Source organism: Alosa alosa, chromosome 12, assembly GCF_017589495.1.
Source record: "Alosa alosa isolate M-15738 ecotype Scorff River chromosome 12, AALO_Geno_1.1, whole genome shotgun sequence".
Classification (NCBI taxonomy): Eukaryota; Metazoa; Chordata; class Actinopteri; order Clupeiformes; family Clupeidae; genus Alosa; species Alosa alosa.
The window spans coordinates 35,070,476-35,084,597 of NC_063200.1; the positions used below are offsets into that span (position 1 = coordinate 35,070,476).

The 14,122-nt window shown below is 37.7% G+C and overlaps 1 protein-coding gene across 1 annotated transcript in view; it reads left to right on the plus strand.

Annotated features, from left to right (window-relative positions):
• Nucleotides 1-6,365: 6,365 nt before the first annotated feature.
• Nucleotides 6,366-14,122, plus strand: part of s100z (S100 calcium binding protein Z) — a 27,052-nt gene continuing 19,295 nt past the window's right edge. Inside the window, exons 1-2 of the mRNA XM_048259178.1 lie at nucleotides 6,366-6,421; nucleotides 6,609-6,782. Of these exons, the coding sequence (XP_048115135.1) occupies nucleotides 6,642-6,782 (141 nt within the window). The 5' untranslated portion in view covers nucleotides 6,366-6,421; nucleotides 6,609-6,641. The remainder of the gene's footprint in view (nucleotides 6,422-6,608; nucleotides 6,783-14,122) is intronic.

Below are 14,122 nucleotides of genomic sequence, written 5' to 3' on the forward strand. Positions count from 1 at the left end.
AAAGAAAATCTTTCTGGGATGAGATCATAGATGAGATAAGTGTCTCGCGATGTTCATTTCTATGAGTATGGAAATGTACCATAGTTTATGTTTTATTTATTTGCATTGTGCTGGCTACATTCACAAATACATTAGCCTACATAAACAGAATACAGGAACAGGAAAATGTCTCGGATCCATTGTTTATCGGACTGCAAGATTGGTAGCCCAATTAACAGTCAATGACATGGTAACTTTTATTCTGTGCTTTATGCGACTGTCCTGCAGCACACCCTTATTCAACATGACTCCTAACCTTGGTTGAACGATTACAGAAGCTAGGTTTAGCTGTGACAATATCCTGGGTAATATCCTAACAGTTAATGCTATTTTCCACAGTAAAAAACGCATTTGAAAGCCTGGTCACCAGTTGCCAGTTTGTATGGCTAGTTACTTTGCCTATTAGACTCTGCATAATGAAAAAGCTTTGAATGTTCTTTTTCTTCTTTGGTGGCATAACTGATCTGCAAAGCACCAAAAGGGGCAAAATGTGCATGCTGAAGGGCAAAGGGAATATTACAAATCTTTCACACTGGCCTTTTAGGGTTATGTATTGGTAGACATCCCTGATAACTTATATACCGACACACTCGCTCACTTTTCTGCCAGTGTCACCACAAAGTGAAGTAGGCCTATGCTATGCTTTGACGAGAAAAGATCATGTAGAAAAGCTGAGAGAACATGGAGAAAAACTAAGTTACAGGTTCACCGTGCCATTCTAAAAGAAAAAATAGCAAATTATAATAGAGCTATTCGGAATGAGAGAAGGAACCACTTCTCTAAGGTAATTGCTGAAAACAGTGGAAACTAGGGTGTTGTTCTCTACCATTGATAGGCTATTGCATCAAACACCTTTTGATACACTCAGTCGGGCATCCTCTCTAAGATGCGAAGAATTTGCAGACTTCTTCAAAAACAAAGTAATTTCTATAAGGGAGGCTATTGGTAACACAAGTAATATGTTTGATAGTACACCCAAAAACAGCCCCCCAAAATTAAGGTCCTTTAGCACTATACTATTACTCAATCTGAGCTTGGTAAAATTATAACTCAAACCGGCTCCTCAACATGTGTTTTAGATCCAATCCCTACTAGATTCCTCAAAAAAGTATATGATAGCTTAGCTCCCTTTATTCTCAAGGTAATAAATACCTCATTAGAAACAGGTGTATTTCCAACTGCTTTTAAAACCGCTGTTGTGAAACCTTTACTTAAAAAGTAAAATCTTGACCATACCAATCTGAGCAACTACAGGCCTATATCAAATCTACCGTTCCTGAGCAAAGTACTTGAAAAAGTTGTTTGTAATCAGTTAAATACCTTCCTCAACGAAAACAGTATCCTTGAAAAATTCCAATCAGGTTTTAGATCAAATCACAGCACAGAAACGGCTCTAGTAAAAATAGTCAATGATCTCAGACTGGCTATTGACTCAAACAAAGTCTCAATCTTTATTCTTCTCGATTTGAGTGCGGCATTTGACACCATTGATCATAGCATCCTAATTCACCGCCTTGCGAAGTGGGTGGGTCTCTCTGATAATGTTCTAAACTGGTTTCAAACCTACATAACTGGCAGAGATTTTTATATCAGTCTAGGAGATCATGTATCTGAAAAACATGACTTGCCTTTTTGGTGTGGCCCAGGGGAGCTGCCTTGGTCCCCTGCTATTTTCCCTATATATGCTTCCATTGGGAAACGTCATAAGTCAGCATAATGTAAACTTCCACAGCTACGCAGATGATACCCAATTGTATATTTCTGTGGAGCCAACTAACCCAGATGGCCTTTGCTCCCTCACTGCATGCCTAACCTCCATTAATCAGTGGATGAGCAAAACATTTTTGAAACTAAATGATGACAAAACAGAGGTACTTTTGGTTGGACCAAAACTAAAGCGAGATATTGTTCTTAGTAATCTGCGGAACTTGGCCCACCAGGTCAAACCAAAAGTAACAAGCCTCGGTGTCATCTTAGATGCAGAGTTAAGCCCCATATCAGTAAAGTTACTCAGACAGCCTATTTCCACTTGAGAAACATTGCCAAAGTGCGGCCCTTTTTAACTCAACAAGATGCAGAAAAACTAATTCACGCCTTTATCACTAGCAGGTTAGACTACTGCAATGCACTTTTCACTGGTCTTCCCAAAAAACATCTAAAGAAATTGGCACTCATACAGAACACTGCGGCTAGACTTTTAACTAAGACTAAGAAGAGAGAACACATCACCCCTGTGTTGGCTGAACTGCACTGGCTCCCTATTTTCTATAGAATTGATTTTAAGGTTATATTAATTACTTACAAAGCTCTGAATGGCATAGCACCTTCATATATCTCTGAGCTTTTAATATCTTATCAACCACAAAGGAAACTTAGATCATCCAATTCTAATCTTTTAATCGTACCCAAAGTGCTCCACAAACAAAGTGGAGAAGCTGCTTTTATCCATTATGCCCCCAAACTATGGAACACCCTGCCTCTGTACATCAACCAGGTGAGTTCAGTAAATATTTTTAAAAAAGATCTGAAAACATACCTGTACAGGAAAGCTTTTAGTTAACTCATCTTATCCTGTAGACTACTTTTTCAGATTATTCTACATCTGCTGCTATTGGGCTCCCCTTATTAAGTCAGGTTCTGCTCAAGGTTTCTTTCTGGAATATGGGAGTTTTTCCTTGCCACAGTTGCCATATGGCGTGCTTGAATTTCCCCTTGAGGATCAATAAAGTATCTATCTATTTATCTATCTATCTTGTGGGGGGTAAGAGGGTTAAGGCTGCCAGTCATTTTCTACATTTTTGATATGTTGCTGAGTGGATCATAAACGGCCCCAGCAATGAAGAAAAGTGATTTGATAATGACTGACTGACTATTATTGTGTTACATGCTTCAAATGTAAAGCACTTTGAGCTGCATTCTGTGTATGAAAGGTGCTATACAAATAAAGCTTATTATTATTATTATTATTATTATTGACGCTGTTGTGCGTGTCAGATAAACCCCCTTCGGTTTCAGCCAATCAAATGACTGTGTTTCTTTTACTGTCGTCCTGGCCGTCAGAATAGCACAAAGGAGTTCGCTAAAATATTGGTGGGGACAGTATTGTCATCTCAAAATATTGATTAGGACTAGTCCCTAGCGTCCCACCCTAAACCTACGCCCATGACAAAATCCTATTAGAAAGTATAATCATGATGAAAATCCTATTGAACATTTTTAAATCCATTAGACCTAGAATCCTTTACAATACCGACATTTGGAAATGCTTCTTTTTTGATTCCATGTTTCTACCACATTGTCTTTAAACCTTTAGCCATGTGGCAGTGTCGTTTTCAGTCAGAACAAACATATTGGTCAAGAGAAAAGCAACATAAATCAATATTTGCCAGGGGTATGACATTTGTTTCTAACTGTATACAGTCGTAAATTATATACACTGAGGCTGTAAGGGGAGCTCTGCAGTGAAACTTGCAAGCAAAAAGCGAAGAAATGACCAAAACGGCATAGTTTCTCTTTAAGGGATAACAGTATATACATGCCAATTCTGTTAGGATTGGACTTTCTCTGTGCTACTCAGATGACCATTCAACCTGTCCAAGCGAAGTACTGGATACCTGTGGGTAAAGTGCATCATTTCCTCACTAGGGCCAGAAACTCTTACTGTAAGTGGTCTACAAATTTTCCTTGAATTTCCCCTAGGGATCAATAAAGTCTATCTATCTATCTATCTATCTAATCTATCTAATCTAATCTATCTATCTATCTATCTATCTATCTATCTATCTATCTATCTATCTATCTATCTATCTATCTATCTATCTAATGGCCACAGAGAAACCTGATCCATCTCCATATGAATGCCTTACAGTTTTTCTCAGTCGCTTTGGTGCTTTTCTCACATCAATATTAACATTTGCACAGCAGTTAGTGCAATTCTCAAAACAATTAGTGCAAACTGCAAAACCTAGTGGATGACCTGCAAAAGCACGTCACTTGCTCAAAATGGATAGTCCATTCCTCAAAAGCAGGTATTCATGTCAATGAAACTGTCAGTGTCATCAAAATGAGAAGTCTTGACACCATCGTTTATGAACAAGATAGTCAAATGGCTTTGTCATGTTTTCATTATGACAGTTCTCTCAGTGTTTTCCAAAGCAAAAAAAGGTCAGAACTCGGTGACACTACCTGAACATGCTCAAGACAGCACTATACAGTACTTGTACAGCCATTTGAAAACTACAGTAAAGTTACACATTGCTGTAGTTAGGTGAGTAAGTGAGTACAAGACACTGAATACGTACATTTTTACTGTATGCTCTTTGCAATTCTACAGCATTGTGACAGAATTTGATAACTAGTTCAACAATTTTGTATGTAATGACTCAAGCAATGAAATGAAGACTATTAGTTGGGAACGACTATTCAGCATTCATAAGTATAGTTCATTTTGACTGACATGACATAAGCAAATGATAATGTTAAAAAACAGAGAATTGTATGAAAGCAACTGATACATGTCCAAAAGTATTTGCAATTTGTTCAGAGGAAGGAGAAATTGCTACTATGATGTGCACAAATGACTAAATGTTGTGGAGGTTGAACTAATAGTTATGAGAATTTTAATTCTGATCTGAAAAAAGCACCAAAGCGACTGAGAAACTGTAACATAGAGTCTCACCCTAAAGAAGTCCAGCCATTGCTACAGAAGTAGAACACCATATGGACTGAGAAATTGGGCTGCATGTCGTTCAAGTGTCGTTCAACATCAACCCAGCAGGGTTGACTTCATGGGACCGTTTTCTTTGAGCAGAGCAAAAAATACCATTCTAAAGGTAGTGGTGGACTATTACTCAAAATGGGTAGAGTTGTTTGCATGAAGAAATGTCAAAACACCCCTTGTATGCAACATCCTTAGAAATTACATTTTCACAAGGTGGGGACACATACATTGTCTCAGATCAAGGCCCACAATTTACATGATCTAATGTAAACTGAGTGAGTCATAGGGGATATCACAATAGTTGACCACAGCACATCTCTAAACAAACCTCACAGAGAGGGTCAGTTGAACAATGAGGGCAATGTTGGGAGCTTTTGTTGGACAACATCACCAGGATTGGGATTTGACATTAAAGAGTGGATTTTGGTAAATTCAAATTAAACAAAGGCAAATTAAATTGATCAAGATTCCATTTATAAAAGCAGTAAAAGGGGAAATACCCAAGGGGAGTGGATATATATATATATATATATATATATATATATATATATATATATATATATATATATATATATATATATATAGAATATATGTTTAGCAGAGTGTTCCATTGTATTAAATTTAACATAAAAGTACTGAATAATGATTTTATGAGATTTGATTTGGTTAACCCTGTTGATCACAAACAAGATCTGTTATTTGAACTATAAAATCATGTGAAAATGGTATTGTATAAACAAATGGCAGTAAGTTGAGAAGCTACAAACACATAATAATGCTATTTCATACTTTGTGCACAGAGGATTAGTTATTGATGTGCCTTTAAAAAGCCTGGTGTGTTTTTAGAGAACTGCCATATTCTCAATAAATTAACCAAACAAAGAGGGAAAATGTTCTGTCTCCTTGCCAGAAAGACATTATCCAAGAGTAAATTTATTTTTCAGTAGCTTATTGGGGAAATGCCTAAAAGGGGCAGAAGGGAAACATTTCATCATTTTAACATGCAAAGGTAGTCCACTGGGTGTGGAAAAGTGGGACGACAGAAAAACAACTGATCTATTCTTTCTCTTTCCAATTCAAAGGATATGCATGGTATAAGCTAAATTAATTGAGTGTATAATGAAAGACATATTTGAAATAAAATACCCACATGTATGCAGAATAAACAGATAATATTTTCTTCAGAGGTTTTTGAAAGACAAATCAAACTTCTATTTATGTATAGGTAAGTGAATGAGGTATATAGCTGCAGGTATATAGCTGCACTGATTAAGTCAGATAACAGACAGATATTGTATGCATGGCAAAGATTTAGACTACTGTCTGGTACTACTTACTTCTCTTTAAGCCAATTTGATATTTCCACATTAACTGCTTCACATTTGAACACCATGTTTAAAGGGTCTGAATAGGATTTTCCTTTAGGACAACAAGTTATCATTTGGTATCAGGGCATTTGCATATGTGTGTTGTGACCTAACATTACAGCCATCTGTTTTCCATCACAGGTTTCTGCATCTATAATATTGCCATGACAATCTCACTGGGGAAATTAATTAAAACTACAGACAGGTGCAAGGTTTACTCCTATCATAGGTCTGCACATAAACAACTCTCTACTGAGGCCTCTTGCCTTACACTTCTTCAGGCTACACTCACCTGGTAAGACCCATCTGCTGTCCCTTTCTCTGACTGAAGAGCAAATTTCATCAGCAGAGGCTCAGAAATGTGATGTTGATCTTCCTTTAACATTAAGTCAGTATGAAAATGAATGCAACAAATATGACTAATGCTGATGGATCGTTTTTATAATATGTCAGTTAATTTCTGCTGTTGACTTATGCCTCAGTTATATCTGCTGCCTGAAGTTGAACTACTCACTATGCCGAGCAAGCTAGAGGGTGCCATGGATGCTCTTATAACTGTCTTTCACAACTACTCTGGAAACGAAGGTGACAAGAATAAGCTTAACAAGGGTGAACTTAAAGAGCTGTTAAACAGTGAGCTGACTGATTTCTTACGGGTAAGTTTTTTCATTGTTGTTTTGTTCAAACAAAAATCATTGTGTTATCCAAAAGAGGTTAAACTAAGAGTTTTTTATTGCACATATTTGTTGCAGCCTTTCAATGTTTCTAATCCATTAAATCTATATTTTATATCCTATGAAAATCTTAAAATGTTTTGAATATCTTAATGCCTTATTACTGAATAATAACAGGTTAGAAAAAGTGTTTGGAAGAGGTACATGGTTAATAGATTTACTTTTCTTGAGTCTGTATGTAATTGTGTAAATGGTCTGTATTAAGCATCATTGCATATTTATTACGTCTTTATTGAATGATTTTGTATACTTGTATTTACTTGTTTTGTAAATCCTTATTAAGCCACTAGTTGAACTAATTGTTTCAACAAGGAAGCCAAGTAGCCCCCCTGTTTTGCAATGCATGCCATAATCATTTATGAACATTTTGTAGCCTCTGTGTGTGAGAGCTTTATGTGTTTGTGTGTGTGTGTGTGTGTGTTGTGTGTGTGTTGTGTATGTGTATATGCTAGGGGATATGACGAAAAACAGCATTACTTTTGTTATATGTATTATTTTTGGGGATGTTGATTAACATCTGTTGATGTTGAGGAAGGTCTTTTTTGTGCATGAAACATGCGAGTTCAACTCCTAACCTATTAGTCTTACATCTCTGTTTTATATTTGCCAACTAACGAAGCACTGGTCAATTTAGGTGGCTAAATTTTTTTTCGGTTAGGCTTGCTGTTGTAACGAACAGTTTAACTCTAACTAGCTTACTATTCCATTTAAGTGCTTTCAGTGCAAATATTCAATCTAGCTAACATGTTCAGAAATCTTCATGGGTGATTTAGGCTCAAATAGCCTAGACTGTGTTTGTAGAGCTGTAGTGAATGAACTCAACTTACAACAGGTAAATCCATGCATCGGTCATTGAGGCTCTTTATGAAAACAAACTTTTGTCTTCCCAAAGTTTCTTTTTGTATTCCGGGGTACAGTAGCCTAATTGCCTAATGTCTTTTTCCTACCGGTTTGCCGTTTAAACTCTGGTTAAAAGATTGGCACAGCTCTGAACTTTGCTTTTCACAATACTGTACTTTGGGCAGAAAACAACATCTGAATAGAACTAAGTGCATTTCATGCTTTTATATTAAGCAGCTTGATCTAGAGAAGTAATAAGTACTATAAGTTACCCTGTAGAAAACATTTTCAGATGCATTTACATGTACTGTACATCGTTATCGATATCTAGGGGGCATGAATCTGTGATATTTTCTACAGAATGTCAATGCCTCAGTGTGGTTGTGATGTCAGAGAGCAACTGGCTCCATGTGGTTGGGTGGGTGCTACAGCAGGCTGGGTCTCTCCCAGTACAAGTTAAAGTTGTTGACAGAGGGAATGCTTAGGGAGACGCAGTAGCGCGGAGAGGGAGGTTTACCAACGTACATTCTGCACAGCTACCGTCCAGCTGGCTCTGTTGGCAACATCAAAACATACTTTAGTGACAATCTGTGAGAACATGTATGACTCCTGTGCTTTCTGTGCATTCTGTAAAGGCAAGCATTTTACTTAAAGGATTGCCAAAGGTTAAGGACAGCCACATGATGCCAAAGTTTCAGACAAACGACGAAATTTCCCTCACGGGATTAAAAGAGTATATATACTATATACTATACTCTACTGCTGTGCCTCTAATAAAGGATGGGTGTGTGCTCTTCCTTCAGTCTCCTGTAGTCCACAATCAACTTTTTGGTTTTGCTGACGTTGAGCAGCAGGTTGTTGTCTTAGCACCAGGATATCAGGGTTGCCACCTCTGCTCTGTAAGCAAACTCATCATCACTCGTGATACAGCCGATTATGCTGATGTCATCAGCAAACTTAATGATGGTGCCAGTGTTCAGTAATGGGTTGTTTTATATCAGGTTCAGTGTTGAGTGTGTGAGTGCTTGAATGTATGTGTAAACTAGCATCTCTATAATAAGGTTTCTCCTTTTTTTTAAATTATTATATCAGCCTTATGAGAGGAGGCTTCAGTTTCCAAGTCTCAAGTGGTATTATATGGCAGCCCAGTTGACATCAGCTACACATTTTGTACTTCACCCCCATCTTGGGTAAGCATTGAACAAGAATCAGTTCCAGAGTTGTCCTTGCATAGTTATCTATACTCTTCAGATGAAAAAAGACTTAAAAAACATGCAAAAAATCCCTTCCTGTGTGGCATGCTGCACATAAACATATGGGAGACTCTCCAGTACTCTCTCAGTTCACCCCTATTTGGGGTAATGGCATGCTAAAGGCATTCAGAGAGTGATGGATTTGTATACAGATGGAGTGTTGCTTACCTTCAATCAGTTATGTGAAAAATACCAAATTCCTCCAAAGCATTTTTTAAATACCTACAATTGAAAAACTTCATTTTATCCAGATCCAAGCAGATTATGCAGGTCCCACCATTATCAAAAATAGAAGAAGTCTCCCTTGGGCATATGGGAAAGAAACACCTACTCTCTATTTATTATAATTTACTAATATCTACTTCTAAAGATTCAGCAATGGATAGGTTAAATGCCTGGAGAGATGGCATACTGTACAAGAAGACATAACTGAAATGGATTGGAATGGGGCCTTGGGAAGAAAAAAATATGCAACTAAAGTAGAGAAAGTAAGTAAATCCAAGTTATACAACAAATGTAATGCCTAGCAGCGGGGGTGCTGGCTGCTCAAGCTGCTCCGTCTGACTTGTTTTGTTCAGATTGTTTATATTTACTATTTTATTCCTAATTAATTTTCTTTTTATTCCTGTACACTCATTTTGTTTAGCTGCACAGTTATAGATAGCCTTTTTATTTCAATTGTTTATTTTGTTTTTCCATATTTTTACTGCGTTTTTACCCAAAGTCTTCTTCTGCCTCTGCGTTCTACTTGCGCTGCCCGGTAATCAGCTGTTTTTTTCTGCCATTAGCGAGACATCTGGGGGGTATTCCATCAACCTCGCTAATGAAGGCGGCGCTTAACAGAAATAGCCTGGCTTGAACTAGCGTAGACTTTCGCTTGGGGCTCAAGCCGTTCCATTAACTCAAGTTAGCGGCATCTTGGCCTCGTTTATTCAAGCGAGGTTTAGTTCAGCTTCATCTCTGTAGACAGTAGACCAAAACAGTAGATTGACGAAAAGAGGATATATGTCGTAAAATTAAGACAATACTAGACGATTTCTGTTCGATTTGGCAAGTGCCAGGATTTTCATTGAAAGTCATCAAATTTAACATTGAGAGAAAAAAATAGATTGCCTACAGAATTTGGAGAATAATGAAAGCATACATTTAAAACAACAATGCTAATCAATTGCGAGTTTGATTGGCTTCACTCTTGAACACATAGACTATACAGTCTATGCTTGAACAAAACGAGTGAGTGAATAAATAGTATAAATTAAAAAACAACTTTGGCATATATGCAAAACTGTCTATAGCCTACATTCTTAGATTAAAATAGTTCACTCCAAATTATTGTCTAGGTGTAGGTGGTCATAAAATAAATTAGTATCAACATAATAGCCTATTGACTCCCATAAGTCCCAAAGTGTTTGAAATATAATAATCTGAAATGCAATTACTTTCAATTTGTCATTTTTGCCTAGTATTTCGGTAACACTTTATTTTAATGTGTCGCTGTTACAGTGTACCTACCCAATTAGGTACAGTGGTACAACCTGTGTAACAACATGTACTATCAGGTACTATCATTGTACTTGCATTATGTATTTGTGGGTACCTACATATAGTTGTTACATTGTAATACTGAGTGCTTTTACAAAATTTTGCCAATTTGCCTAAATTTTCATCAGAGACAAAGAGCTGACCTGAGACCTGCTGGATGGGGTAAATATGGTCATGATAGATTTGATATACAAACCATTCTTAGCTCTAGTCAAGGCCTTATTGTCTTCAGTGTACATGTAACAGCTGTGCTGCTACAACCTTGTTACTCTTTGATGCAGTGGAATAAACCTATTAAGTGTACCAGTTAATTACTTACATGTACATATGACATGTATGTTGTGTCTTCGATGTCTTGGAACAGGTCAACTAATTCACTACATAGTATTAAAGAGTAATAAATGTGTACCAACACAGTTGATACATGTACTACAGTATGTAGGGTAATGGCAGACATGTTCCAAGACACCAATGACACAACACAATATGTACTGTACATGTAAGTACTTAACTGGTACACTTCATTTTAATAGGTTTGTGCCACTGTATCAAAGAGTAATACATGTGTACCAACACAGTTGATATATGGGTAACACTTTATAATAACTACACACAATTCATAATTTATTAAGCCATTGTTACTTATTAGTTAATGGTTTGTTCATCATTAGTAATTTCTAATTTATCATCAGTAAAGCATTTGTTCACACAGTTATAAATAGTTTGTTCATAGTAAATAAGCCTATATCTATTATGTTTATACATTATTGTTAATACTTAATAAATGATGCAATAATATGTTTTTGATTAAGTAATATTTCCATTATTTAACAGTTGTTACATACACATGCACTAATGATTAGTAGGGTGAGGATACATATTTTATAAACCACTTCCTAATACTATAATTCAAGTCAAGTCAAGTCAAGTCAGTTTTATTTGTATAGCGCATTTAACATGCACAGAGTGCAACCCAAAGCGCTCCACATATAAGACATTGTCATTGACACATAGACTAACAAAGACAATAGCGGACGGAGCGGCGTAGTCGCCAGCGTACCCGCACCAAGACATAGAACTACATTTAAGAAATAACAAACTCAAAAGATGCCGGACGGAGCGGCGTAGTCGCCAGCGTACCCGTGACACCAAGACATACAAGACAGACAACAAACAAATTAATAAATAAAATAAATAAAGAATAAAAATAAAATTAGTCCAATTTCCAACCGGCTGAAAATGTCCAAGGGCAATGATGACAGCTGTGTCTCCGATGCAACGGCAACAAAGTTCTTTACACTCACTGGCAGTCACGAGATAACGTGAATGTTAGGCCTTGTTAGTCTGGAGATCACTGGAAGCATACCAGTCCGAAAGTCGTGGGCGATCTTGTAGATCAGCAACTCGGTGGACTTAGCTGCTATAACAGCGACAGTTTGTTGGTCCGTAATGCAGAGTTCTTCAACGTTAACGTTAACGTTAGTCTGCTCAATCCAGACTCCAGGCAGTTGGCATGGCAGCTCACAGGTCAGAAACAGCTCGGCGGCCTCGGCAGATCTTTCGCAGAGCTGTCCCGAGAAATCCCCTCGACCAGACAGCGAAGTGCAGCACCAGCTCACAGATGGATGGGAAGGATGTAAGAGGCCCAGGGCAAAAGCTAGCCATAGCAAGCTCCCAATGGACAGACGTTAACAACATCAGCCGACTTGAAAGCAGTAAAAAGGACTAAGAGAATAACACGAAAACTATCAAAAATAATGTAAATAGAGAGAAAACATTTAACTAGACAAATCAATACAAAAAATAAACATGACATTACAATGCCACGCCCCCCTTGGCATCCATATTGGATGTAGAGTCATGTGACAGACATGTGACTGATGTCAAACCCCTGGGCGGCCATATTGGCCCCAAACCCACATGGGTGTTTTGTTGTTATTATTACGTGTTATGTGATAAACTTTGTATGAAATGTATAGGAGTGTTAATAGCTGGAAATAAACTTGTAGTATGCTACTAGCATAGCCAATAACCTGTTTAGCATGTTGTTAGTGGTTTTGGTTGAAAAATGTGTTAGCTAGACGCTACGCATTGTAATGTAACCTTTATAACTGAAATCATGGTGGTCTTAGGTGACGAAAATGATAGTCTATGATCCCCCTACTTTGTAGGGATGGTGTTTTGTCCGGGCATGTCTCTGAGTGTATTGTTTGAGACCCCTTTCATGTGGGGGGTCTGCCTACTACTTACGTACACTAGTGCTGATAACATTGTAAAAGAACTGTATGGTTTGTCAAAGTTTCTGGTTGGTTTTATGTTTGAATCTAAAATGTATTTCACTCGCATATTTATTCTTCTATTTTTATTTTCTAGCGCCATCCCATGATCTAGCTGGTCACTGTGTTATCAGCCTCGAAACATCTGGTCTCTTGTGCGCTGACTAAAGCGATTTGGGAGGCGGCCTTTCGGGGGGATCTGAATTAGATGCTGCGACAAGCAGTAAATCTACATCTGGTACAGAACCAGGCCGGTGGGTAATCGGGAGAATCGGGAGAATTCCCGGTGGGCCGCTTCACTTTTGGGCCGGTCGAGGGAAGAATTGGCATTTGTCACTTTAATCTATCTTCTCTTAAAGTTGACTACACACGTTCGCATTCTATGCCTAACACCGCAGCCTCTGCATGGGTTGTTCTCCCCTCCCAAGAAGAGTTAATTGGTTGGGTCCATATAGCCCGTCTTTCCTAAAAAGTTTTCTCAGATACCAGCCGGGCCGGACCTACCGTAGTGATGAGCGTCAGGGAGGATGGATGGTAGAAAGATGCCATGAGGGACTGAAAAGGCCAGGTAAAAAAGACGAAAAGTATTGGAGGGAAATGCTGTCAAATGTGCCATGCTTCCAATTTTTTTTGAAGAGGACAGACATAAGTGGCAACTGGTAAAGAGAGATAGCCATGATTATAACATCATAATTGGGCTAATAACCTACTGAACGTTGTAGCGTTGTCAACCTATTCGCAAGTAACATAATGAATTAAAATATTAGCATTTTGGTATCATCCAATATGGCTATTCATAGACTTTGCAAATATTATGCAAATATTGATAACAAAACTCAAGCTTGATCTGTGTATGCAGTAGCCTATAGGCCTAAAAACAAAAGTAGCCTGAACAGCAGATCAGCCAGTCCCCCGCAATGATGAGCCCGAAATGAACTATGACTATAGGGACAAGTAGAAAGGATAATAGAGTTAACCATATGAATTAAAGTTATTTTATGGAAGAAAGAACAGTAGGCTATGACAGCAGTAGGCTGCATGATCAACCTATATGGCTTGTTTGCTCGAGAAGTGGGTGTAGTAAAGGAGCAAATCACCAAACAACAACATGATAGCTGACCCATGCAGAAAAAACATGTAAACAATACAGTAGTTCAGTAGTAATTCTTAGTGGAATTGTGGGATACATTTCAAATGCTTTATTTCTTCCTTCCTGTTTTTGTTAACTTATCAACCTATCCTTGTGGAATAGTGGAATATTAGCCTTTAATAAAAACTACAGGATAGTAAGAGCTGAAATGATGCCTTTTTTTATCCAATTTCCACCACCACTAAAAAAAGGGGCGGTCTT